The sequence below is a fragment of the Pinus tabuliformis genome, chromosome X, assembly GCF_031772625.1.
Source record: "Pinus tabuliformis cultivar Carrire ecotype Pingquan chromosome X, CPIR1, whole genome shotgun sequence".
In the NCBI taxonomy this organism is placed as follows: domain Eukaryota; kingdom Viridiplantae; phylum Streptophyta; class Pinopsida; order Pinales; family Pinaceae; genus Pinus; species Pinus tabuliformis.
In genome coordinates, this window is record NC_142308.1 from 1,402,561,256 (window position 1) to 1,402,588,484 (window position 27,229).

Consider the following 27,229-nt stretch of genomic DNA (forward strand, 5'->3'; position numbering starts at 1 on the left):
TTATTCATATAATTATATTTTATAATTCATTTATTCATATAATTATATTTGGAGTTGTCTATAATGCGACTTTTTGGAGATTCCGATGACAGAATCCGGCGGAAGAAATTGAGGTTAAATCTTGATTTGTTGCAGTTAAAATGGTTTTTTAACTGCATATTTGGATTCAGCACCCTCGAAAACCCTGGGACGCTTTCATTGTGCAGAAACTAACAATCAAACTTGCGATTCCAATAAATTCCTACCGGATTTCGACCGGAAAAACCCGCCAGAAAGGCTTTCAAAAAGTCGCGTTATAGACAACTGCATTATATTTTATAATTTTATTTTACAATTTTATAATAATTGGGAACAACACATTTTATTATGATACATTAAAGAAATTAAAAAGCTCATCATTGTGGAAAAAACTTCTTTTAAGCCTGAACAATTAACAACAAAAATTCATAAGCGTGAAATCAATGATAAAGAACATGGCTAAAATTCAAGACAACGTTAACCGTAGGTTTTATGGGGTCAAATAATCATAGTACAAATCTAAACATTAGGAAGGAAAGTGAAAACTGTTATGAGAATGAATGGAATGTAAAAGAGTAAACGATAAATCAGATCTCTAGATCACAAAGAAAAGTTAAAAAGTTACACATACTTTGATCACTTTATTTTGTATTTACATCTGACTGACAGTTCGCAAGGAGACCTTGGTTGCAGGCAATCAGAACGATGGAGCTGGCTGGATGGTACAATGCATTAATTCAAGGTTCAATTTAATAATCAGAACGATGGAGTTGGCTGGATAGTACAATGCATTAATTCAAGGTACAATTTAATAATAGCTCTTGCAATGTATTAATTCAAGGTGCAATTCAATAATAGCTCTAGCTCTTGCATTAACTCATGGTATAGTTTAATAATGGCTGCAGCTAGATAAGTACACTTGTCAAATTGATAGTTTTTTAAGACTTTATTTTTAATATATTTTTTTATATCTGAGCATTATAATTTAAACCCAATGAAAATTATCCAATTAAACCAAAAAAAATCTAAAAATAATTTTGAACAATCATGATAATTTTTTAAAATTCTATAAAATTTTACCAAAAAATAAATAAATAAAATTGATAGTTTTTTAAGACTTTATTTTTAATATATTTTTTTATATCTGAGCATTATAATTTAAACCCAATGAAAATTATCCAATTAAACAAAAAAAATCTAAAAATAATTTTAATTTTCTGAACAATCATGATAATATTTTAAAATTCTATAAAATTTCGCCCAAAAATAAATAAATAAATAAAACAAAGATTCAAATTTTTTAACTATAAAAACAAGAATAATCAAATAATCAAATAATTTGAATTAATTGATAATAGGCTTCCTGGGGACAATTTCCAAGAAGAATGAATTCCAAATCTCTAAATGAGTAATCGAATAATTTGAATTAATTGATAATAGGCTTCCTGGGGACAATTTCCAAGAAGAATGAGTTCCAAATCTCTAAATAAGTAATCGGATAATTTAAATTAATTGATAATAGGCTTCCTGCGGACAATTTCCAAGAAGAATAAATTCCAAATCTCTAACTACTTGAAAGGAAAGGCGGGTTTAAAAAAAAATACCAGTAATGAATCAAAACAGCAATAACAATGATGATAAGCTTCCTGCGGACAATTTTCCCGAAGAATGAATTCCAAATCTTTAAATACTTCGAAGGGCGGGCAAGTTACAATAACAATGAAATTAGTAATTAGTTAGGATAGATATTATAGTTCTCATCATACACAAAAGTTAGGTCAAGATAGATATTATAGTTCTCATCATAACACTGCACCATCAATACATTAAATACTCGTTTTAAAAGCCTCAACACTGATCGCTGTGGAAAGCTAGACCCTAAAGGGAATTGTTACGAGATTGCCATCTTAAACATACATACACACGAATGAACCATGTGACAGTTCAGATAAAGTTAAGTACGTGTTGCATTCTGGTTTGGTGCTCTCCATAGAATAAGCACTTCAATTCTAGTTCAGATAGCATATACACTATATATATATGGACGAGGCTTTCAGGTTTTCCTCTTCCTATTTTGAGACCTCTCCATAGAATAAGCACTTCAATTCTAGTTCAGATAGCATATGCACGATTGAGGCTTCCAGGTTTGCCTCTTCCTATTTGGAGTCCACGGATTCTTCAGGAGGGGGCAACACTCTCGTGTCTTTCAAAACCTCTCCAGCTGACTATGTCTCGAGATTTATTTGCGTGTGCCACGGCTTTTGTTATTGAGAAGTTTAATGGCAACCACCCAAATATGCATAATTATGGATTTTACGAGAACCTTTCGGATGTCCTTTCTGCCATAGATCTGGGCACATGCATAGGGGCATCCCAGAAAGTTCATAGCATAGAAGAGATGGAAGTGCCCTTCTGGTCCGTGAAAGATTACATCCAGATAATGGGAAGAAGGTGACCATGAGAAAAGAGGGTATCAGTCCCAGGCAGGGAAGGACCGGGCCTCTGATCTGCATAAATCCCGAGTCTTTTTCTACCAGAATTAATACAAAGGAGATATAGGGTCTATCTTTGGGAAAGCCTTAATCTGCTCCAGAGATTTTAGAAGAAAGAGAGGGCACTGATCAGGGTGCATCTTACTATTGATATCAAGGATGGAAAGGTCCCCATACTTATGGTATAGACTCCCCATAAAAGGATCTTTTTTGGGAGATATCACTCCAGATCTCCAATATTCATTTTTTCTGCCGTCAAGAGCATAGATACTTTCTCATCTCTTCCCAAGCTGATCTCAATCTCTTCAGATATCCGTACTCTCTCGACATCTCAGCTTCTCAGAAGGTTGGGTCAATTTGTAAGAGGGATGTTAAAAATATTTAGGCTTCATTAATGGCCAACTCGCCACTTCCCACAACACAAGGGCTGATAATCTCCTCTTTCAGATTTGCCATTAGCAGCTCTCGCATCGTAACAGATTTTTGTGATATTCGAAAGGTTTTTCACCAGGTCGCATCAATTAAGGGAAATGGTAAGAACATTCAGACTATTTTAATGACCTACTCCCCACCCAGCTCCAATACAAGGATATCCCAACAAGAGAAAGGAATATATTATATAATTTCCTTTTATCGTTTTTTCGTTATTGACAGCTATCTGGGAAGAACAGCTCCTATACAAGGATATACCGACAAGAGAAGGGAATATAATTTCCTTTTATCGGTTTTTTCGTTAATGACAGCTAACTGGGAAGAATTTTGTACAGGTTTTTCCCGCTCATGTCGTGTTGCAAGTCTTGTGTCTAGGATCCCTGTGTTTTTGATACTGAGAGGTTTTAGTCTCTCTGGAAGTTTCATTTTATAAGAGCTTCGTGACTACAAACTATTAGTTCGTAGCTTTTTTGGGCCCTAATATGTAGCACTATTTACTGTTTGGATTTACTCCTATTGGCAAACTTGGTAAGCCGGCCCAAAGACCTCCTGCTGGCAAAGTAAAGTTGGTTAGCCAACCCTGCTCAGGTACTTTGGGACTCTGGGAAGTCACAATTTCAAAACCAAAATGTGCAGTTGTAGAGGTCACCCAATCTCAACAAGGGTACAGCCATGCTTCTGCACACACCACAGCATTACTCTGGAGTCTGAGGTATGCTGAGCCATATTAAGAAAAACAATGGTGTTCATGGAATTAATGGTGTTCAAGGAATTAGACAAGAATGTTATGATGATAATAACAATAATCACCTCAGTTGCCAATTCCACTAATCATAAAAAATTATTAATCCTAAAAATCTAATTTTAAGGTCATGGCCAAACCAGACACTAAATTGATGTATGAAACCCCCTTGTTAGTGGGACAAAGGGCTCACCTCCATACAGCAATTTGACTGCTAAAGCCTACAGCAGGTTTAACCATTAAACCCACTCAATCTGTATAAGTGAAACCTAGTAAGCTGTATAATAATAAGCCTAACAATGCAAGTGAAAAACTAGACAACAAAAATATAACCACACCTTGAAGAAAAAATTGAACCTGGTGTTATTTAACTCATTAAAAAAACCTTGAAAACAAAAAATTGAACTTATTATTACACTAACAGCTTTTAGCTACTCCTGCATCAATATCAGAATTTATAAATATGCTCTTCGCGCAATAACATAACCATAATGACCCATAACAAAGGCTCATAAAGAGAAACGGTAGATTAAATAAGATATACTGATTTAGTTTGGGAATTAAGGCTACAAGATCCAAATATGTCATCCCAAAAACAAAGGGAAAAAACTCAAGCATATCAAAATATCCTACTCTGCAGAGTAACAGTATTGGTAATCCTAGTACAATACTTTACACCATCAAGTGTAAGCTACGCCTTGTATCCAAAATTTCTTGAACGTTTGGATAGTCCAAGATCAATGGACAGCAACTATACAAGCCTTGTCAAACTGTTCAAGGCTTTGACAAAACAAGCTGGAAATGATGAATCAATAATCATGGACTGCAAAAATAAACATATCACCATCAAAATCAAAATTGAAAAAAAAAAAAGTTTAAGTCAGTTCTACATACAAAACAGCAAGAATTGAGTTGAAGAGACCATTCTTTATTTTATAACATCACCTGTTAGCCTGGACCCTGCACCAGGACTTTGCCTCCTTAATACACCTCTTCCATTCTCTCTTGGACTTGAAGTCCTCGGTGGAGTCGCCACAGCTTTAGATCGATAGCCTTGAGGAGACCTAGATGCACTGTGAGCAATGGGTGAAACAGACCTTCCCTCTGAATAGTCATCTTCTTGAGGCGTATGACCTCTGCAAATGCAATCACCATAACTCAGAACAAATGAACAAATTTATGATGCTAACAATCATACTCTTAAATTCACGTAATAGGGCCTTAAAGTCCAAATCAATTATTGCTGAATAAGCTAGCTTGAAAATGTTTTAATTTCTACAAATTAGGGCCTGCCCATAGCTATGTTTCCTAACATCATATTGAAATGCTCCACTTTAATACTTATTGTGGATATACACCAACATATCTAATTCCATACCTAGAAGAAAATTATATGGTGATTCATAGCAACCACATTCTATGAACTTGAGGCAAGTGAAATAAGGGTTACCAGCATCTGGAAGTTAACTAGTTTGTTGGCAACTTGTCTCCAGTTAGAGTTGGCTGACCATTAGAAGATTGACCATCTTTAATGACTGAGAGAATACTAGCTTTACATTAGATCCTTTCTTTTGAAAAATGGGCCAGCACACCTTGGCACTGTATCTCAGGCTCTGCACAACTTAAACTGTGACCATAGGTGCATGATATTGAGGGCAGGTCCAAGACTGAAGTTGATATTGCCCATAAAAAACATAGCACAGAGGGAAACAACAGTGGGACATCTTTCCTAAAAATTCTCAGCTTCAGATTTCATACTTTTGAATTATTTAAAAACTGCAAAAGTTAAGGGCAAAATATTCGTAAGAAACAGAGCATAGGATCAATATTAAAGAAATATTATCTGTTACTAACGAACCTGCTGGTGACTTCCCATAATGTAGGAAACAACTCAAAAATCTGTTCAAAGAAATTAATTGCAATTCAACGGAGAAGGTTATTTGGCATGGAATCCAATTTCGTCGCAACCACATCAAGTATTTTCACCTTTCTATCAATTGTTTTCTGTTTGGTTCCACTGGCAATTCTATGTACTAGTTAGCTTATTGGTTGGGACTATTCAAACTTATCAGAACAAGCAGATTCTGAAACGTACAAATTGGAAACCCCACTAACTTTGCTGCTACTACCTATCAAAAAATGACGATCAGTGTGGGACTGAAGAATATCTATTTGAGAAGATTTTACAACCAAAATTGAACTCTCTTTCATATGGTAGAAAGATGGACTACAACAGAGGACTGATCTCAATAACCAAGAAATTCTTAGAAGTCAACATGCAAAACTTTAGGAGCCATCTCACAATTCAAAAGATTACGGTTGTTGAAGATCATTACTAATGAATACTTCTCGAATAACTTTGGACTGCCATCTTATAAAATCTCACAACTTCAGACTTCAGTAAGCAGGGTAGCTCTTTTCTTTCTGGTAATCTGCGTGAACAACAACTAGTGCTTGCCCTCTTAGAAAGTGTCACAAATCTGGAATTTCACTAAGCAAGATGTCTCTTTTGTCTTTGGTAATCTGCATGAACAAGAAGAAAATATGTTACTCAAAAGAATTGGCGTGAACATGAGCAACAGATAGTCTGAAACGATGGGATTGATTGGATGATCCATCGTGAAATGGGAGTAAAAATGAAAATACTACAGGATTGATGAGGAAAGCACAACGTCCACTTTCAAGCAACACCTCATCCAAGTGGATAAAGAATTGGTATGGAGACGGTAGTGATGGACACTTCCCAAATGATGTATGGAGTCCACAAAGAATTAGAAACTGTGGATATTGGTTTTAGTTCACTAAAAGGAAAAATAAAACAGACTTGGGATCAACACCGAATTAGAAACTTTGAGGATAAAGGCTTGTTTTGTTAAGGATCAAGGGAAAAACAGACTGCCCAGCTAGAAGAATAAAAACAATTGCAGTTCTAAACCAATTAATGATTGTGGAAAGAATAGTGAGAAAATTCCCAGCATGACCAAGTACTGAGGCAATGCCACAAAATGAACTACCCTGTTTAGATCAACATCCCTTGCAAATATTGATCACTAAAAACTATTTCCAAATAGACAGAGAATTTTGGGAATTGCAATGTAGCCAGTAACCATTAGTGTCCTGTGAGTTGTAATCAACTCCAGAATTTTCATTGTTCACATAGTAAGTCACCTAGAATCATTAAACAGAAACAATATATCCTGTTTATATACATTTGTAGGGAGCAATTACTGGACCATGCTCAGAGAGCACAGACCAATGCAAACATTCCTTGTGGCTAGCATAAGTCCAAAATTATAAGCAAAGTACGTATGAAAAGGTCATGACATTGTGCCATCATATATGAGTGCAAGGTTAATGTATTTATTTATTCAAGGAGATTCTAAGTTCAAAGCTGATCTTGGGTAAGGCAAAATTCATTTTTTAAGCAAACTTCCTGAAAAATCTCAAACTGACTCTTGGTGCATGGATTAGATTGGTTCGGTGATTAGTTTGAGATGCCTCTAGAAGCTTACCTTGGAATTACCATGCACCAACAGTCAGTTTGAGATTTTTCAGGAAGTTTGCTTAAAAAATGAATTTTGCTCTCTAAATTCATTTTTTAAGCAAACTTATATATTAGGTTTGATCTGAGAGTTGCTCTAACAAATGATAAGTAGAAATCTCTCTTACCTTTGCAATAGTTAAATTTCAAACGAAAAAATAAAATCAAAAAATGATCAACCTTTAACAAGATTTTCAAATTTGACATCGTGCAGCTATCAAATACTCCTTTTGGAAATGGACTGTAATGTAAGTCTTCACGTAGACTGTTTCTGGGAGTAAAAGAAGAGAACTTGCAATAACAAATGAAATTTCAGATTCTTGCACTCAGTAAGACAGCATAATCCTGATATAATTCTCAACTAGTACATTTTTGCGTTGCTTCTCAAAATATAGGAGAAACCTTCTAACTGTTAGTTCCATGGATCAAGAAGAACCAGAAGCGTGTCAACCATAAAAGTATTCAGGTTGAGTGAATGAATTAAATAAAAAATTAAGCATCAGCTTAGACTAGAATTAAAAATTACCTGATAGAATGAAACATACTAAGACAGGTATTGGTTAAAAACTGAATATTTTAAGAACTTTTGATGCAATGAAGACGGCTCTTAAAATCAGTAGGCAGTAACAAGATCTATGTCTAAAAAGTCCAAATTGCTAAACAGGATCCAATAACAGATTTTGGCTCCAACCCCATTAAAAAACAAGTTCATAGACGAAAACCAGCCCCATGGGAAATAACAACCAAATGACATGTAATTTTGAAATGAGCTCGAGTCATAAAAATCCTACAAGTTCAGGAAGAAACCAAGAACTAAACAGTAAAAATAACGTGAATAATGTAAACACAATGTGCTACATAGGAACAACAGATAATTTTCTTGAACATTTGTTCAACTTGAGGTGAACATATCCAAGGGAAGTTTATGCAAATGACAAGCATGGCAGCAGAGTTTTATGATTAAAAAGCTGACCCCAGAAAAAATAAAAGAAAAGAGCCACCACTAACAGAAAAGAATGACTACATAGGTTCCTCGAAACAGTTTACATCATGAAAATGAATTACACAAAATTAACAACATATTGGATATGCCAATTTAAGAAATTACTGAATTTTCATCTAACTGGGTGTAATTATAACTTAGCATGAACTCTGTAACAAATACTCCCACCTTAAGACACGTCTGGGCGGAGTCGGTGAGCGTGAATAGGCTGTCCAAAAAGAGTAGTGCATTAGAACATGCAAGAAATGATTATTCTTTCAAAGAACACTTTGAGTTCCCACTTCTTCTCTCAAAGAACACCCTTCCCAAATTGAATTGAATTAAAGCACAAACCTAGATCCATGGGTCACACAATTAATGCATAACAATAATCTCATAAGCATGCTTACAATGATATCGATGCCTTGGAGACCGTTGTGGTGTGCGCCTTCGGGAGCCACCTCCAGGATATCTACTAGACCTATAGACATACATAAAACATTGCAAAAACACATGGAATCAATGAATCAAAACAAACTGTCAAAGCCTCCTGAACCGTGGCTCTTTAGAAAAAGAACATTTCTATAACAAAGTTCTACCTGACTCTTGCGGTTGCTCTCATCTCTTGTGGATTTTTCCTGTTCTCTTCTGCGAAGACAATAGATATCTCACGTCCACCAATTACCTGGTGGTTCATATGGCGCTTAGCTTCTGCAGCATCATCATGAGTCCTGTACTTCACAAAGCCAAAACCCCGAGGCTCACTGCACAAGACAACAGAAGAAAAACAAAATCTCAGTGAGACAAGTATGTTACATTGGAGCTCCTAACCTCGGGTAACTGTGCTAACAAAGAATCAGCATGGTTTAGTTCACCATTAAATTTAAATAATTTAATAGAGTAGATCAATCTCAACTCCTGATCTGTTAAGAACCAATAGCGATAATTGAGACTCTCAGTGCTTAAAAGACCCTGAGTTAAAGCTTGATATTCCTTCCTTCAATTTTCTTTTTTACAATACATATTTTATTTTTATTTATTTTGATCTATGAACATGGATGTTAGAGTCTTAGACATCTTTCATTACCAACAAGTGCCCAATTTGAATCCCCCTAGATGAAGGGCACCAGTCTATGGTAAATGGGTTTACTAGGGATGACATCCACAAATGTAAGAAATGTTACACATCTCATCCATACTGGGCTATTATTTTTTTTATATGTTTGAATATTATACTGGGCCGACTTCTGGAACATGTCACATCAAGATAACATCTAACCAGAAATTAAGAGCATCCACAAGTGCCAAGCCTCCCTTATGAAATTCAGTGTCCTCCATCTCCTTCCTCCGCTAGAACAGAGATAAAACAATAATGATCAATGCACCAAATGAGAGGGAGAGTCTCTCATATTTATAGTTTTCCAAAGGGGTCAAAAGGGTTCCTCCAAGGGGCCCATCCGACTTGAACAATAGGAGGCCAACTTGAGCAATTTAGGAGGCATAGTATAAATTCAAATTTTCTATTTCTTCATATGTTGAAAATACCGACCATGGCTACAATTTTTCCAACAAAATCAGCCTTCTAAAGAAGACAGTCCTGTAGGGTGTTATTGCAAGTTTAAGGAGTAAAATTTTGAAGGTGCATAGTGATGGTTTGCAAGTACAGAATGTGTTTTTGCAAGCCTGTGATTGTTTCAACTCGAGAAGGGTTTCTTGCAAATCTTCTGCATATTCTCAACTTCTTCCTTTTTGCATTCAATGGCATCTTCACATATATGATATGTCCATAGAAGCAGCCTTGAAAGCCAGTGAAAATGTCCATGTTGATGGTGAATATGGTATTTAAAAGCATGTTACAATTTTAGGATCCATTGCAGTAGGGGATAGTGAGGATTGGGGTTGCAACAAGTATAATGATGTCTACTAAGGGCCTTACACCTGCACAAGGGCAATTTTTTTGCATATATAGGGTAATGGTGTAGACATATCAATCAATTTGACCCCCAACTAATCGGGCCTGCTAATAAAGATCTCCTGGTTATGGCCCTTTTGCATAAAGAAATTATAACACTCTTAACATTATAATTTTAGCAACTACATATGCTTTTTATTACAAAGGCAAGTAAAACCATGAAAATATACTAAAAAACAATATATAATTCTAAAAAAACATGTTCTCACATAAAATCAGAACTGATACAAATAACATTAGATGTTCATATAAATTTCCATTTAATGCATAACATGAACACAGTCAATCCTTCATAAAGCTAAAACCTCAAAAGTTATAATCAAGCATAAATACTAATATCTAAAATAAACAAGATGACCATACCCTGTATAGTAATTTTTGGGAAGATAAACATCTTTTACTGGTCCAAACCTTTCAAATGGGATGCGAAGATCCTCGGGCCTGTGAAACAAAAACAAACATTGTTACCCAAACCAAATTAGTAGTAAAAGATGAAATAATCTACAAAAACATTTATATCAAGTATTATACTCAAATATAAGGCAATAGATTTTCATAACAATTCATAAATAACCATATAACCTTTGGTTAAGTCTAGGTGGCATTATGCAAATTTCATTGTCCATAGAGTCAACCAACTAAGTTTAACAAATTCGTATTTAGTAGAGATGTCATCTTTGAGAGATGTGAGGAAGATGACTGAAGCAAGAAATGTGTTTTCATTGGCTATGTAATGAATTTATGGTATAAAGTCTATTTGATACTAAGTTTAATAAATTTGGATTTAGTAGAGATGTTATCTTTGATGGGGGTTCAGGATTTGTTCAAGATGGTTTCCAACCCCATTTAGTGTAGGATAGTCAAAAAGAAATGTGTTTATGGTCTCAAAATCGCATTGGATTAGTTGAATTAAAACTAGAAGAAACTATAATAAACTAGAAGCTTCTCATTTCATGATTTCACCTAAGGTGAAGCATTGTAAGCGACAAAAAGGAAACTACAACTATTGTGGCAAACCAAAACATATAGGTCAAATTTTATAAAGGTACCGATTTCTAGAGAGTGGTTTGGATCTCTAATATAAAGTAGTTTTGCAAGCATAAACAGATCACATCTCTATTGGCTAGCAATATCTCCAGGAAATTTTTGGTGCTATCACAAACTTATTTAAAATTTAACATTTCACAAAAAGTTACTCTAAAAGAGTTTACAACATGTTTGCAGGTGCTTCATGAGATTTAAGGTAACATGATGTGTGTTTAGCCACTAGATGGTCTAAAATGGGTAGTTGCACGAAAGATTGTCCATGATGAATTGTTAAAATTGGCAACTAGGGCCAAACTCCATGTGGGTCACCTTATTTATGGCAGCTGATATTTTTCTTGGATTCCTCTCTCTGAGACGTGTCGGATTGATCTAATGATCATCCAATTCCGACATGTATTCATGGAGATATGAATTTATTTGTATTCTTGACAATTTGTCAAGGTCAGCCAGCAAGAAAAACAGTGTTTTACACCCCCAGCTTATCCTCAACATGGCATATAAAAGGAGACCTTGTGGCATAAACTCACTCATCTCATCATCTCATTCTTCCCTCTCCTAGCTTGATCAGGTATGCGTAGGAGGAGCAGGTCTCTCACACGTGGGAAGGAGGATGCAAATCTGGTTAGGGAAGCGTTGACTTGGGTTGACTGAGGTGCAGGTGAACAGTTTTGGCAGCGTTGACCAGCAAGGAGCATTCTTTGACTGCAGATTGGGTTGGGCAGCCTCTCTTAGGCAGGCCGCATTTCTGGACAGCAAACGTTGACCTGTTTTGATCACCCTTTGACCAGCGTTGACTGTCAAGGGTTGACCGCAGATCTGCCCCAGCATTGACTGCAGTTTGACTGGGTATTTCAGACTGTTTTGGGCTGCCTATTCTTGCTGTTGAAGGCTGAGTTGACTAAGGTTGACTTAAGGTCAATTCTGACCTGTTTGACCAGCCTTGTCTTTGCTGGTTAGGGTTTTGTTGCAGCTGTCATAAAATTACAGATTTGTGTAATTGTACTATCTCACTCTCTCTCTGCTGAATTATTGAAGAATATAAGAAGAATTGATCAAGGGTTTCCCCGCATTGGGGTTTGTCCCTGGCTGGTGCCACATATTGTGTCCTATTGTCTTGGTTTGTCTTCTACTGTTTATATTTATGTTCTATCTGCATTTTACTATCATGCTGATGTGATTGCTATTCTGGAAATTGATATTGGGCTAATAAGAAAAATTGAAGTAAATTGCTCTTAAGCATAGAACATACCATAAATTAACATGGTATCAGAGGTGAGGTGAAGACAAAGCCCAAGCAAGAGTGAAAGAGCAATCACCGAAGACAAAAGGAAAGGACAAAAGGGTTCATGGGTTCCTCATCCCACTTCCTAGCCAAAGACAAGCTCCGTGAGAAATCTGCCTATAACGGATGGAAGATGTCTATTGATCTGACATTGGAAGAACAAGAAGTGTAGGACTATGTGAGGGGTAAAATCCCAAAGCCTCCATCAAATGCACCGGCTGCCACAAAGAACAAGTACACTAAGGGTGAAGTCAAAGCAAAGAAAATTCTCTGAGATTCAATTGACAAGCATCTAGTGGGGCCTACATTTCCGAGTTGAACACCTCCAAGGAGATCTACAACAGATTGGTAAGCTTGTTTAAAGCTAGTGATGCAAATCAAGTTTTGTTCCTCAAAAATAAGTTGAAGGATATTAAGAAGGGCAAGGACAAGGACATCCAATCCTACTTCTTAAGGATCACTGAGATCAAGAATGATCTTCTATCAATTGGAGAAGTCATTCCTAACAGGGAACTAACTATCACTACCCTTGGAGAGCTCCCATCTAAATGGTATATATTTAGAACCACTCTTCTCAATAATGATCAGATTCTGGGGTTTAAAGAATTGATGTCGAGATGCATTCAAGAAGAGACAAGTATGGTGGAGCAAGAAATGCCTTCAAACAAAGGCAACCCCACTGCTTTCTCCTCTCATGCCAAAAGGAGAAAAAATGTTGGGTCTAAAGGTCATTTCAAAGGAAAGCCCAAATCGAAGTGTGGAAGGAAGGGAAGATCTTTTGTTTGCAAAAAATTTGGCCACTATGCAACAAAGTGTCCGAATAGAAAGGACACATCACATGATGATGATCAAAATCACTCCAAGGGCAACTTCAACAACAATCAAATGAATGGCAGGTTCAATGGCAAAGGAAAAAGGATTGCGGGAAATCAAGTAGTCAACCCTCCAAGAAAACAAGGAACTCCATGTATGAATCAAATGTTGCTAACAATAAGCAAGATGAATATTATCTTATATCGGCCCTCTCCACTACCACTCCTCCCAACTTGTTGGGAAATTGGCTTATTGATTGTGGTGCCTCAAGGCACTTCACTAATTACAAGGAAGCTCTCTCTAATCTAATAGAGAAGGAGACAAACTTGGAGATTATTCTTGGAGACAACTCCACCTATCCCGTAAAGGGTGTAGGGAATGTTACTCTTCAATTAAATCAGGGTAACACAATCCATTTGCAAGAAGTTTTATATGTACCTGATCTCAAGAAGAAATTGGTGTCTATTTCGGCAATGGAAGACAAAGGTGGCATTCATTGACGTAAAGGTAGGTGTTTGGAAAAAGAATTTTAAAGATGCTTTTACTCTTGGGTGCTAGGTTGATTCTTTATATCAAGTTGGAGGAAGTCCATTGGGGGTCATGTCTTGTGACACATCTCTTCAATCTGAACTACGACACCAGAGGTTTGCTCACCTTCATTATAAGGCTCTACCTGATGTGAGACAGATGGTGACAGGATGCCCGAGTTCAGAGTAAAGCATGAAGGTGTATGTTCGAGATGTGTCGAAGGAAAGCTTAAAAGGGGATCATTCCCCTAAAGTAATAGCAAAACCTCTAATATTTTGCAATTGGTCCACTCCAACATATTTGGTATGATGCTTGTAAAATCTTTGGGAGGATATCTATATTATCTCACTTTTACATATGATTATTCTTGCAAGACTTGGATCTACTTCTTGAAAAAGAAGGATGAAGTGTTCACCTGGTTCTGTCACTTCAAAGCCTTGATCGAAAATCAAACCGAGAACAGAATCAAGATATTAAGGACTAATAATGGCACCGAGTATGAATCCAATGAGTTCCGTGACTTTTGCAAAGAAGTTGGCATTAAGAGGAAGACCACAACATCATACACTCTTGAGCAAAATGGTGTGGCTGAAAGGAAGAATCGTACGATTGTGGAAGTTGTATGTGCCATGCTCCATGATCAAAAGCTTCCGAAGTTTCTATGGACCGAAGCTGCGAATACCGCCGTATATGTTCAAAATTGATCCCTCAACAAGCATTGGATTCCAAGACTCCCGAAGAAATGTTCACTGGTAAGAAACCCAATGCCTCTCATTTTAGAATTTTTAGAAGTCCCGTATATTTTCATGTGTCCAAAAGAGAAGAGAAGCAAATTGGGTGCATCTGGAAACAAAGGAATCTTTGTGAGCTATAGCGAAAATACTAAGGGCTATAGAATTTATGTGGCTGGTCAAAGGGAAGTTGAGATAAGTCATGATGTTACCTTTGACGAAGATATGGCTCTTAGCAAGGTTAACAATCTTCCTATTCCAAGGAAGGATAAAGAGCTGACACTAGGAAACCGAAGGAAAAAGAAGATGAAACGATGTCGAATGTTGAAGAACCTATGGATCTTATTGATCCTCCTCCTCAAGAGCCCTCCTCCTCTAGGAAGAGACCCTCATGGCTTAGGGAGACTCTTGCAGATGCCGAGAGACATATTGCACCTAGAGGAACTTTCCGTGAACGCAAGCCGACCAGGTATCAGAGATACTTCACCATTATGAACACCAACATTCAAAACGAGCCTACATCGTTCAAAGAAGTCGTGAAGCATCAAGTATGGAAGCATGCTATGAATGAAGAATATGAGTCCATCATGAAGAATGATGTCTGAGATGTGGTCCCCAGACCCCAGACCCCAGGACAAATCAATTGTCACCTCGAAACAGCTTTACAAAATCAAGCATGGAGTTCATGGGAGTGCTGAAAAGTACAAGGTTCGCTTTGTTGCTCGAGGCTTCTCTCAAAAGGAAGGTGTGGATTATGATGAGATATTTGCACCTGTTGCCTGATACACCACCATCCGCTCAATCATAGCCCTTGCTGCTTCACAAGGATGGAACCTACATCAGATGGATGTCAAGACCGCGTTCTTGCATGGTTTGATTAAAGAGGAAGTCTATGTGGAACAACTCGAGGGCTTGAGATTCATGATCGGGAATCTCATGTATGCAAGTTGAAGAAAACTCTATGATTTAAAGCAAGCACCTTGGGCTCGGTGTGAAAGGATTGATAGCTATTTGATGAAGTTGAGATTCACTAGGAGTGAAGTCGATCCAAACCACTACTTTAAGGTTGTGGATGATAGACCTCTCATACTGGTACCTTATGAGGACGACCTCTTTTTGACTAGTACAGAGCCTCTCATTCACAAATGTAAGAGGGATTTGGCTTCTGAATTTGAGATGAAGGACCTAGGACTGATGCACTACTTCCTAGGGTTGGAGCTCTTGCAAAATGTAGGAGAAATTTTCCTATCTCAAGGAAAATACGTGGTGAAGATATTGGAAATATTTGGGATGGTGGACTGCAAGCATGTGACTAACCCGATGGAGCTTAGCTTCAGGAAGTTATGCGGTAGTGTTGTCGGACCTGTATTGGGAAATGCTTTTGAGTATCGTCAACTCATAGGAGCACCGATGCTCTTGGTGAACTCCCGTCCGAATATATGTTTTGCAGCCAACACGTTGAACCAATATATGGTTGAGCCTCATCACTCACATTGGATTGATGCCAAGAATCTTCCGAGATATCTTCAGGGCACAATCACTCATGGACTGAGATACACTGCCGGAGATGTGAGGTTGCATGGTTATTCCGATGTTGATTGGGCAGGCAGTGTGGTGGATCGCAAGAGCACTTTCAGGTGTTGTTTCTCTTTGGGTTCTGCTTCGATATCCTAGATGAGCATAAAGCAAAAGTCGGTGACTTCGAGCACTGGTGAGACCGAATACATTGTTGCGAGTATGGCCTCCTGTGAAGTTGTCTGGTTGAGGAAGCTCTTCAATGCATTGTTTGGACAAACATTAGATATTACCGTGATCCTCTGTGACAACCAAAGAGGGATTCGTTTATCAGAGAATCTCGTATTTCATGATCGCTCCAAGCACATCGATATCAAGTGCCACTTCATCCGAGATATGGTACAACAAAGAGCAATAAGGCTCCATCATATTGGGACTGATGACCAGGTCGTTGACATTCTGAAGAAGCCCCTGGGAAAGGTCAAATTCTTGACTTTCCGAAAACAACTAAGAGTCATGGAGAAACCCTCTTATGAGGGTCCCGTATGATGATATGTACATTAAGCTCTGGGAGCTCCGGGGGGCTTGGGGTACTTCTTGGAACGATGAGCAACCATAGGATTAGTGGTTCAGGCTTCCCCTAGTGGTTTGTTGTGTACAGGGTGAGTGGTTCAACCTTCCCCTGTGATACCTTGTGTCGACATGTAGGCAGGATGAGTAGTTCATCCTTCTCCTGCTGAGACATCCCACCCATGCAGTCTAGGACTCATGGGAAGAACCTCTTGTTAACCACTACGTGTCAACGACCCATAGCAGTACACCCCCTTTTTTCGCAAAAGAGATAGTGCCTGATCGATGTGTTTGTGTCGTACAACTCTCATCATCAGTTTCACTTCCAAGATGTTATGTAAACCATTTCTGCATGTGTATAATGTAAATAATCTCAGCAGATCCGTGTCGTGTATGTAATTGACTAGGTAAACCTACTTTTCTGGTGACGATCTACATTCCAGGAAGTTTTTTGCCTCACTGATCCATTCTCGGATGGTCAGCACAATTTTCCTTCAGTCTTACCCCAAAGCCGGAATGGATTTTGTCACTGGGATCTTAGGCGAGTCCTAGTGTTCTAGATCAACTCTACGTAAAAGTGATTTGGGAATAATCCTAACTATTTGGTTAGGTTATTTTATTACAAATTGCTTGGGTTGTTGGATTATATTTGTGTCGCAGAAATGGGTAGTCTTTGAGGGTCTTCTACAAATGGGTTTTCCCCCTTACGATGTAAAAAATATGAAAATTATGATGTAAAGTGTCTTTACGGTTGGAAAAATAATTTATCCCCTTCAAAGTTAATTAATTAAATTTTCTAGCCAAAAATTAATTAAAATCCTAAGCCAGAAATTTAATTATTTCTAGGTCTTAGGTAAATTTAAATCCTCCGAAAGCAAAATTCATCGGTCCTTAAAAATTAAATTTTAAGAGGTCCAAGGACTAAGGTAAATTAATTATTTTGATAAATTTAAGCCTTTGATCCCTGGAGTTAAGTCAAAGTCAAAATTTTGAAGAAATTAATTAAAATTCATTTAATTGAAAAATTCAAATTTCCTCGAAAATTTAATATTTCGACGGATGAGATTAAAAGAAAATTTAAGCCTCATCAACAATCGAGATTGCTTTGACAAGGATCACTCAAACTAGTCTTTGGAGGATTTATCTTTAAATAGGAAGTCATTCATCAGTCAATTCATCCAACCTTTGAGTCATGTGCTAAGCGAAAAGCTCTCGTGTAATCTTTTTTTAATAATAAAGAAAGACTTTGGGGTTAATCTTCTTCGGTGTTACTCTTCATGGAAATACCGTAAGATGTGTCGTTTTTCATGCGTAAATTTTTTTACCCATTGATGATAGCTTTTGAAGAATGATTTGAATACAAGTATCTTGCTCAGTCACTGGGGTTTAAGTGATATTTTAAATTTTGAATGTACTAGCAGCTATCTCTATTTAACTGAATTTTATTATCATTTTCTCGCTCTATTTTGATGGCTAAATTGATATTTGCAAGAAAGTCTTGATTTTTAGGTCCTCAAGTGTTAGGGAAAGTTTTCACTTGGACCAGCCAACTCACGATCAGTGTTTTTTGAAGAGCCTAGCTTAATTTAATCTCGGGCTTATCGTATGATTTTTACTGGTGATGCATGAAAGGTTTTGAGCTAAGCACCTCCTTTAAAATTTAAAAATTTAAATTTTTTATGTGCAAAACTGATAAATCTGGCTGTTGAGAGCCTTAGACTATCAAATCTGGGAGAGGAGTTGGACTCACACTCCTTAGATCTAATAGATCGACCATTCCTATACATAGATCTGTAAAAAAAAAAAATGGGTTTTTTGACTTGGTTTTTTGATGTTTTATTAATTTTTTGTATATTTGGGTTCTAGTTGTTTTTGTTTTCAGGTATAGGTTGCAGATCTGAAGGTGAAGTTTGATTTGAAGCCAGAAATAGGCCCTAGAGGGTAAGATCTGGCCTCAATCATTTTTGCAGGGATACTATCCAGATTTTTGTAGTGCAAGGGTTTTTAAATTTTTAGATCTGGAAATAATTTTATTTTTTAAGGGTTTCACTGATAAATCTGAAGCAGAAGTATAACATCTTAATTCGGAAATTTCTCTTCAGTTCTTTGGCTACCTGTCTACTGCTTGGGGTTTTCAATTTCTCAGCTGCAAAAAATTTTCGACAGGACCAACAACCTTTTGTTGCCTACCTGCCTGCATTCTCCAAAAACTTGCAAACCCCTTCCGCTGCCCACAACTCCATCCATCTGTCTGTCGCTGCTCCAAACCCTCACATCCATCTCTGCGTACCCTCTACCAGCCCATCACTCAGATCCGCAACCTTCTGTGTGCAGCTCACCCCTGTCCGCAGCTTCTCCCATCGCTGCTCCTTCCACATTTTTGTCGCGTCATTCCTTCAAGCGTCGTCCTCTTTTTCATGCACTCCTCACTCCTTAACCCTTTGTCCAGCCGATAGCCATCCTTTTACTCCTCAACTTGCAAATCCCTTTCCATCCTGCGAGCTCTCTCCTCTCCATCTGTCTGTCGCTGCTCCAAACCCTCATATCCATCTCTGCGTACCCTCTTCCAGCCCATCACTCAGATCCGCAACCTTCTGCATGCAACTCACCCTTATCCGCAGCTTCTCCCATTGATGCTCCTTCCACATTCCTGCTGCGTCATTCCTTCAAGCGTCACCCTCTTCTTCACACACTCCTCACTCCTTAACCCTTCATCCAGCCCGCAGCCATCCTTTCACTCTTCGACCTGCGAATCCCTCTCCATCATGCGATCTCTCTCCTACCATCAACCTGCAGCTCCCTCACCCGCTAACTCTCCCTCTGTCGCTGCCATAGCTACGTCTGCGCAATTCCTAATTCGATCCGCACATCCAAATGTTGCCTCAGCCCTGCCTTCCTTGAGCTCCATTGCCCTGCCCGTGGCTCCCTTCATCGCGTTCCTCTCCTTGCCGCTGCCACAAACTTGCATACACAACAAAACAGAAACACGTTCAACGTTTTCTTTTGGGGTTTTATTTGTTTATATTTTTTAATGTTCTGTTAGGGTTTAGGTTAGTGTATACATGTAATCCAATTTCATTTCTTTGGAAACTTTAGTTAGATTCATTTTCTTTTATTTTGATTTTGTTTTGACTCTCATTTTTAATATTTTGATTTGATTTTATTTCATTTTTTATTTTTTATTTATGATTTTGATTTTGACATTTTATTTATATTCAAAAAAATATAAATTTCAGAACAAATTTAAAAAGAACAAAAAAAAATTAACTAAAACTAGAAAATCATAAATTCTAAAATTTTAAAATTTTAAAAATTAAAAAAATCTAAAAATTAAAAAATGAAATAAATTAAAGGGATTTGCGCTTTCACATTAAAAATTTTAATGTGGCCTATGGCCCATTAAAATTTTATTTTATTAACCCTTTGATTCGTTTTACTTCTGTCACATTAAAAGATTTTGATTTCTTCATTTACCATTAAAGCAATTGCCTAAGGAATAATTAAAGTGTTAATTTAAAATTCCTTGGTGTTTCTAGTGTTAAGTGCTAAATCTTAAATTTTCATGATTTTTATGGTCAAGGTGCAACAAATGTTGTAAATCATATTGATTGTTGGAAAGATGATTAATTTTACTAGATCATCTTGCAAGCTAAAGTTTTGGGCATTTTACAATTAATTGTTCATAATTGTCGCTTTGCCACATTTATAAGTTTTCTCTGGATAACTTGTTTTATTTAGTTATCTCTTGTGATTGTGTCTTATTTTTAGTCTATCTATCTTAATTGACCGAGACTTGCTTTAAATTCATCAAGTTGTTCATCTTTAAAATCTCCTAGAGCCCGTGTTCCACAAGCTACCCTCATCCATTCCCCTGGGGACTTGTCTAGGAGAGAGTCTAAACGAAGTAAGCATTAGAGTGACAGCCCTTACTCTGAGCATTGTCGCGCTGCCTAAACACTTTGTGCGACAACACCTCTCATATGGCCAATCAATAGGGAAATGAGAATAGGGACCATAGTACTGTTGATGGACGCATCGCGTACTACCGTACTCCCTACGCTAGGATGATATTGATATGGGATCAATTGGAACTGACTTCGAGTCAGTAAGGGAGGTACAAGACACTCTTTATTTTGGAACTGATTTCAAATCAATAAGAGTGGTATGACACACTCTCTTCATTGGAACTAACTTCAGGTCAGTAAGAGTGGTATGAGACACTCTCTTTTATATGGGACGGGTCAGTAGAGAATGGTATGATACATTCTCGATCACTTCTTCTTCTTCATAGTTCAGCAGAGCAGTGCAAAGCATTGCATTGATGGCAGAGATAGTACCAACAGACAAATGGATTAACAGATGGAGTTCTCCCTAGTTGAGAGGGAGTGTTAAAATTGGCAACTAGGGCCAAACTCCATATGGGTCACCTCATTTATGGCAGTTGATATTTTTCTTGGATTCCTCTCTCCGAGAGGTGTAGGATTGATCTAATGATCATCTAATTCTGACATGTATTCATGGAGATATGAATTTATTTGTATTCTTGAAAATTTGTCAAGGTCGGCTAGCAAGCAAAACAGTGATTTTCACCCCAACCATATCCTCAACGTGGCATATAAAAGGAGGAGACCTTGTGGCATAATCTCACTCATCTCATCTCACATTCTTCTCTCTCCTAGCTTGATTGGGTATGTGTTGGAGGAGCATATCTCTCACACGTGTGAAGGAGGAGGACGCAAATTCTGATAAGGGCAACGTTGACCTAGGTTGACCAAAAACTATGGGGAGTCTCTTTGACCAGAGTGGACTCCTCTTTGACTGCGGAATGGGTTAGGCTGCCTCTCCTTGGCAGGCCACATTTCTGAACAACTGTTTGGACCTCTCTTTGACCATACTTTGACTAGCGTTCACTGTCAAAGGCTGACCGCTAGTTTGACCAAAATTGACTGAAGTTTCACTGGATATTTTGGACTGTTTTGGGCTGCCTTTTCTTGCTGTTGGAGGCCAAGTTGACTGAGCATTGACCAGGGTTGTCTAGAGGTCAAATTTAACATGTTTAACCAAATTTGACTTTATTGGTTAGGGTTTTGCTGCTGCTGTCATAAAATTACAGATTTATATAATGTACTATCTCTCTCTCTCTCTATGCTGAATTATTGAAGAATATAAGAAGAATTGATCAAGGGTTTCCCCACATTGGGGTTTGTCCCTGGCTGGTGTCACATCTTGTGTCCTCTTGTCTTGGCTTGTCTTCTACTGTTATATTTATGTTCTATCTGCATTTAACTATCATGCTGATGTCATTGCTATTCTGGAAATTGATATTGGGCTAATAAGAAAATTTGAAGTAAATTGCTCTTAAGCATAGAACATACCAAAATTAACACACCTTTTGTAGCTACATCATCTTAGAGTCCTTACATCACCTTGGAGCATGACCTATGTATCCTTGGAGTGGAGCAATTCAATTATGTTGACCTACATGAGTTTAATGCAAATTGCTTACAAGGGCTTGGACCTACATTCTATTGTTGGGCCAGTGAGATATTAAAGTTGACTCGTGACGAAGACATTCATGATTCACTCAATTCTTCTATCTTCAATCATTCTCTCTCTCTCTCTGAATCTCTTAGGTTTCTTGATCTTCTTGGTGCATCTTGAAATCTAGGATTAGGGTTTCATCCCTTGAAGAATTAAGATTAAGGTATTGAGGTCAAACTCTAGATATATTTGGTGAAGAAGAGGAGAATACATCTTGGCTTGGAAGACCTGCTTAATTAATTAAAGCATGTTGGAGCTCTTGGTTAAGCTCTGTTTTTTATTTATTCTCTTCCTAGGGTTTTGCAAAGCTAGTGGATACTAGCCTTGTGATAAGGCTACGATATGTACAACATCTTGTGCATATTAATGAAATGTTCAGCTTTCTACAACTTATACAAATTGCATATTTGATTTCTAGTCATGTACGTTCTTCATGAACCATTATTTATAGAATTGTTTTGCTGGTTTGACATAAGTAAAGGACTATCTTGTTGAGCAATTTGACATATTAAAGAAATTAAGGGCTGTTTTACTACCATTATAACTGCTGTAAAATTGACATTTCATATCTGGTTTATGCATGATAAGATTTCCTTAGAGGGCTAAAACTTATCAAGTCACTATGATATCTTTTATCCATTGTACTGCCTAGAAGAGGCGAAATTTCCATTGTGCATTCACCCTTTTTTTGTAAGTTCAGCATTGGTGAAGCTACATCATGGTCATGTTCATGAATAACACCCAAATAGGTCAGGGAACTGAACCAGTGACTTAACATCTAGGAGTGCCTTAACAGCACATCCGATCACCGTCTATCCAAGACCCAGTGCACTGTTGTGCATTCACCTTAGGAATATCAAAAATTTCTATAGTTTTTGTTGATTTTTCAATTATTTCCTTAACTGATAATTAACTAATTATACAAGAAAAGCTTCAACACCAAACCAGGGGAAAAACCCTAGGATAACACCAAACCAGGGGAAAAACCCAGCAACCTTTTCTTAGAGACATTTATCCAGTAACTAAACCCAGGTCAACCCTGGTCTAACTGCCCCCAATTTGCCTCGGAAATTTGGTCTATTGTACCTCAGAAATTTCAGCCTTCCCCAGAGAATTAGGTCTGCCTCAGATTTCGTCCTTCCTCAGATTCATCCTTCTAGAGCCTTGAATTTGTCCTCCAAATAGCCTCAGAAGATATCCTTTTGTGATCCGAATTTTGCCCAACAGAGGAGGCTGAATGGCCTTTCTAGTGATCAAAGGAGCCCAAATGGACACATTCCTTGGGCTGGGCTCGCTTGGAGCCAACCTTACATTTTGGACGCAAAATTTAAGTTTCAAAATTTATTTTTTCCTTTTTTTAAGGCAACTTGAAATACAATTTATAATTTTCATTTTCTTTTATTTGAAGGCTAGAACTAGTTATGAAGACAGACCATGGCTACAAAAATTCACGATTTTGAGGGTAGAACTTTCACTAATGATGATGACTATCTAGATCTTGTTGCATCATCTAAAATTCTAAATAGCCATCCAGCCAATGATATAGTCGTGACACTGCCATGAGGAAATTTGACAATTATGATAGTGTTTCCTGAATCCTTAAATGTATGTTCTATGAATTATGAACATCAAATATTAAGTTCAAATCTTTAATCAGCAATAACTTTTTCTCATTTGCGCTGAGATTTATAAATTGTGTTTTATAATTTTATTGCTTTATATTTGAAAGAAAATATTAATTCTATTGCTTTATATTTGAAAGAAAATATTAATTCTATTGCTTTATATTTGAAAGAAAATATTAATTCTATTGCTTTATATTTGAAAGAAAATATGAATTTTATCAAAAGATAAAAGATTTTAATTGAAACATTTTACTCCTGTTCCAAAAATCTATTTCTTGGCATTTTCAAATTTGCCTGTTTCACGCAGTTTCCTAAAAATTCTATCCCAGGTTTCTGGCATTTTTGAACAGTTACCATACCCATTACCAGAAATTCATTCCTTGACATTTCCTGATTCTGATTTCCTTCAGTTCCTTAATTATTCTGATTTTGACTTATTTTGGGGTAGTAATGGGTTTTTTAACTTTCACATTGACAGGAAACCCTCGAAAATAATCCAAAACCCGTTGCAATCCTTCATCCTGGTTTATCATTTGGTTTCTCGTTATTTTGTTGCTAAGATGGAACACTTGAAGAAAGCAGATAACAATCAATTCTTCGGTGAGGAGCATGATCTCTTTGATTTCGGTGGGAACATAGGTGTCAAATAATACACAAACTTCTCAACCTTTTTGCTGAAACCTCATATTTTTTTGACAACCCTTTGGAAACAAAAAGCTTTTCAGAAATGCATATGGATAACTAGCAACAGAAAGTTAAAACCTAACGTAATTTTTGACAGCCTTTTGGACAACAAAAAGCTAAAACCTAATGTATTTTTGACAAACATTCAGAGTTTGGACCATACCGAGCGCGTACAGACCATTCATGTCTTGACAGCGCTCTTAAGTCACTTTGGCAACGAAACAGGAGAACCTGGTAAAACTGAAAATGAAAACTTAATAAAAAAAATAGCAAACGCTACTTATGGTCGTTTTACACTCGCGGGAAATTTCGATATTATTTCAATCAGGTCCATTTTAGTTAGTAAAATGGGATAGGTTTCCTACAATAAACCATCCATTTTGCATGATGTTCTGTAATTGCCGTCTGTTAAAATTGAAGCAAGTATGTTCAAATCCTGCAAATTGTAGTAGTCTTAAAGTAGCTCCCAAGGTTCTCTAAGAAAACCATTACCCTTGAAGTAGTTCCGCAAGTTTCTTTAAGAAATTGCAAACCCCCAAGTTCAGGGGCCGGTTGCCGAGTTATTAAATCTAATTAAACTACCACTGCAAACCCCTAAGTTCAGGGGCCAGTTGCCAAGTTATTCAATCTAATCAAACTACCACTGCAAAATGGCAGTTAACCAACACTATCCACTCAACGTGGTCGCATACCGAACGGCATTGTAATTGCCAAGGCTTAAAATAAACAAAATATCTGCAATTATGGCAAACCCTAAATTTATCAAACCCTGAAGATTTTTATATGAAACCCCAGGAAGAAATATATGGAAAACCACAATCTATTCCAGAATAGCCTTTTTCCGTAAAATATATATTGAAAACCCAAAGCATTGTTCGATGACTAAAATGTATAGCCAGGAATGGCAGACTTAAGAGTCAAAATAACTTCATTAAAAATAATGAGTATGAAACCTCAGAAAATAAGAAGAAAACACGAAAGTACGAACCTCGCGTCTAAGGAAATATTTCGGACCAGAAGGCCAGTGGGAAGAGTGGAGCGCCTGTCTCTGAACCTATCTCGCTCCCTGTATTGATCCCTCTCCCTGTAATCCTCGTAACGTCTTCTACGAGGAGGGCTTCGGCTCCTCCTGGGGCTGTAGCTTCTGCTTCGGCTCCGGTTTCCTCCCATTTCGACTCCTTCCTGGCTCTTGGAACTGTTTGATACGAATTAAATGAGAGAGTGTCTCTGAACAAGTATTTACACAGATAGCTTAGCGCTCTCGGTTGCTATGGCTATACAGAACCAAACCCCGCTCTTTCTTCGCCTCTAAATTTGTTTTTCAATTTCTTTTGCCCTCGACCTCTAAATACGATCATGTGATGGACTTTGTTTTATTTCTTTCCATTCCCTTGGCTTTATCATAACCACCATCATCGACGACCTCACTCCCAAGATGGGTGATTGTACGTTACTCACCCATGCCATCTCCAAATTTTGATTTGTTAATTATACATTAGCGTTTGGCTTACTAACGGTCAAAACTTATGCATAATCATGTACTAATTCTTTCTTTGGTAATTTTTTATCTAAATCATTTTTAATTTTTTTATGCAAAGTTCAATAGTGTATACAAGCTTTAAATGAAATGAAATGAAATGATATTTTAATGTCAATGAGATTAAAATAGTTTGTGGATCATTAATTCCTTGATTTTCGCTTTTTACAATTTAAATTTTTCTTATTCAAATTGATGATGTGTTGGCCCAACCTTCCAACAATCTACTCGCTGAAAAGACAATGCCAAGAAACTAATACTAACATATTCTCATAACTTTCTCTCATGTCTTTGAATGCATCACATTCCAAAATGAAATGTTTTTTCCAATTCCAATGCCCCAGATGTGCAAAATGTACACACTTGTTCTTCCCAACCTTTTTTAGGCTTTTTCCACCGTCTTGTTTCACACCGAAGTTGATGCGAATCGGTTCTTAATTGAGCAATAAGAACCTTTTGCTAGCTGCAATGAACTCTTTTTATGTATTTGGCAAGTATTCATTCCTTTTTGGCATTTTTTATTTAAATCATTTTTTATATTTTTACCTAAACATAAAACATATGTAGTACTCATGACAATGTGTAAGGAACAACATGGTTGTGTATATATTTTACATAGGTTAAAAAACATTTATCTACTATATCTATCTTTTTTAATTAAGTAAATATTTGCACTTGAATATAGAAATGTATATTGTTTATTGTAAGAGCTAGCAAATAATATACTTAGTAATCTTTCATTAACAATGTTTGGCTCAAAAATAACTAAGTGTATGGTGTTCTAAATATTGTATGCACACTTGACAAGCCACATGCACTCTTAGTGGGTCATGTACACACACTGTGCCCCATGCATGTTTTAGGTATGCCCATTGTCCTTAGGGAAGACCAAGAGGTTTTATGTGCCAAAAGTGAAACGCAGCATACCAAGCAGATGAATAATCACCCCTTGAGCACTAACGTAACCAAATTGACTTTAGCCACTAAGTTTTGAGCTTGTAACTAAAATGGAATCTTATGTATATTGTGCATGATATAAAGCATGTGTAAGTTGTTAGTGATTCACTTTTCCTTTGTGGCAATCTCTTTTATATGACTTTTATATGGTAATACAAGCAATATAACATTCTAATTTGTTGTGTACATAAAGTATTCATTATTCGTTTCATTTATGTTC

The 27,229-nt window shown here is 37.0% G+C and overlaps 1 protein-coding gene across 4 annotated transcripts; it reads right to left on the reverse strand.

Moving 5' to 3' along the window:
- Positions 1–4,196: 4,196 nt before the first annotated feature.
- LOC149145268 (serine/arginine-rich SC35-like splicing factor SCL28) lies at positions 4,197–25,891 on the reverse strand. 4 transcript variants are annotated; one of them, XR_016264104.1, is made up of 8 exons: positions 25,504–25,891; positions 10,543–10,620; positions 8,807–8,971; positions 8,618–8,688; positions 8,397–8,436; positions 6,021–6,207; positions 5,135–5,460; positions 4,724–4,820 (listed from the first exon to the last, which is right to left on the reverse strand). XR_016264104.1 is itself a non-coding variant. In XM_089446780.1 (7 exons), exons 1-7 carry the CDS (start codon positions 25,683–25,685, stop codon positions 4,494–4,496), a joined length of 741 nt encoding a protein of 246 aa, XP_089302906.1. In that variant the 5' UTR covers positions 25,686–25,888; the 3' UTR covers positions 4,197–4,493. The 4 variants fall into 4 exon arrangements, 1 of the variants encoding a protein (XP_089302906.1); XR_016264105.1 differs by having other exon boundaries at positions 5,987–6,207; XM_089446780.1 differs by lacking the exons at positions 5,135–5,460; positions 6,021–6,207 and adding an exon at positions 4,197–4,507 and having other exon boundaries at positions 4,630–4,820; positions 25,504–25,888.
- Between the last annotated feature and the right edge of the window lie 1,338 nt (positions 25,892–27,229).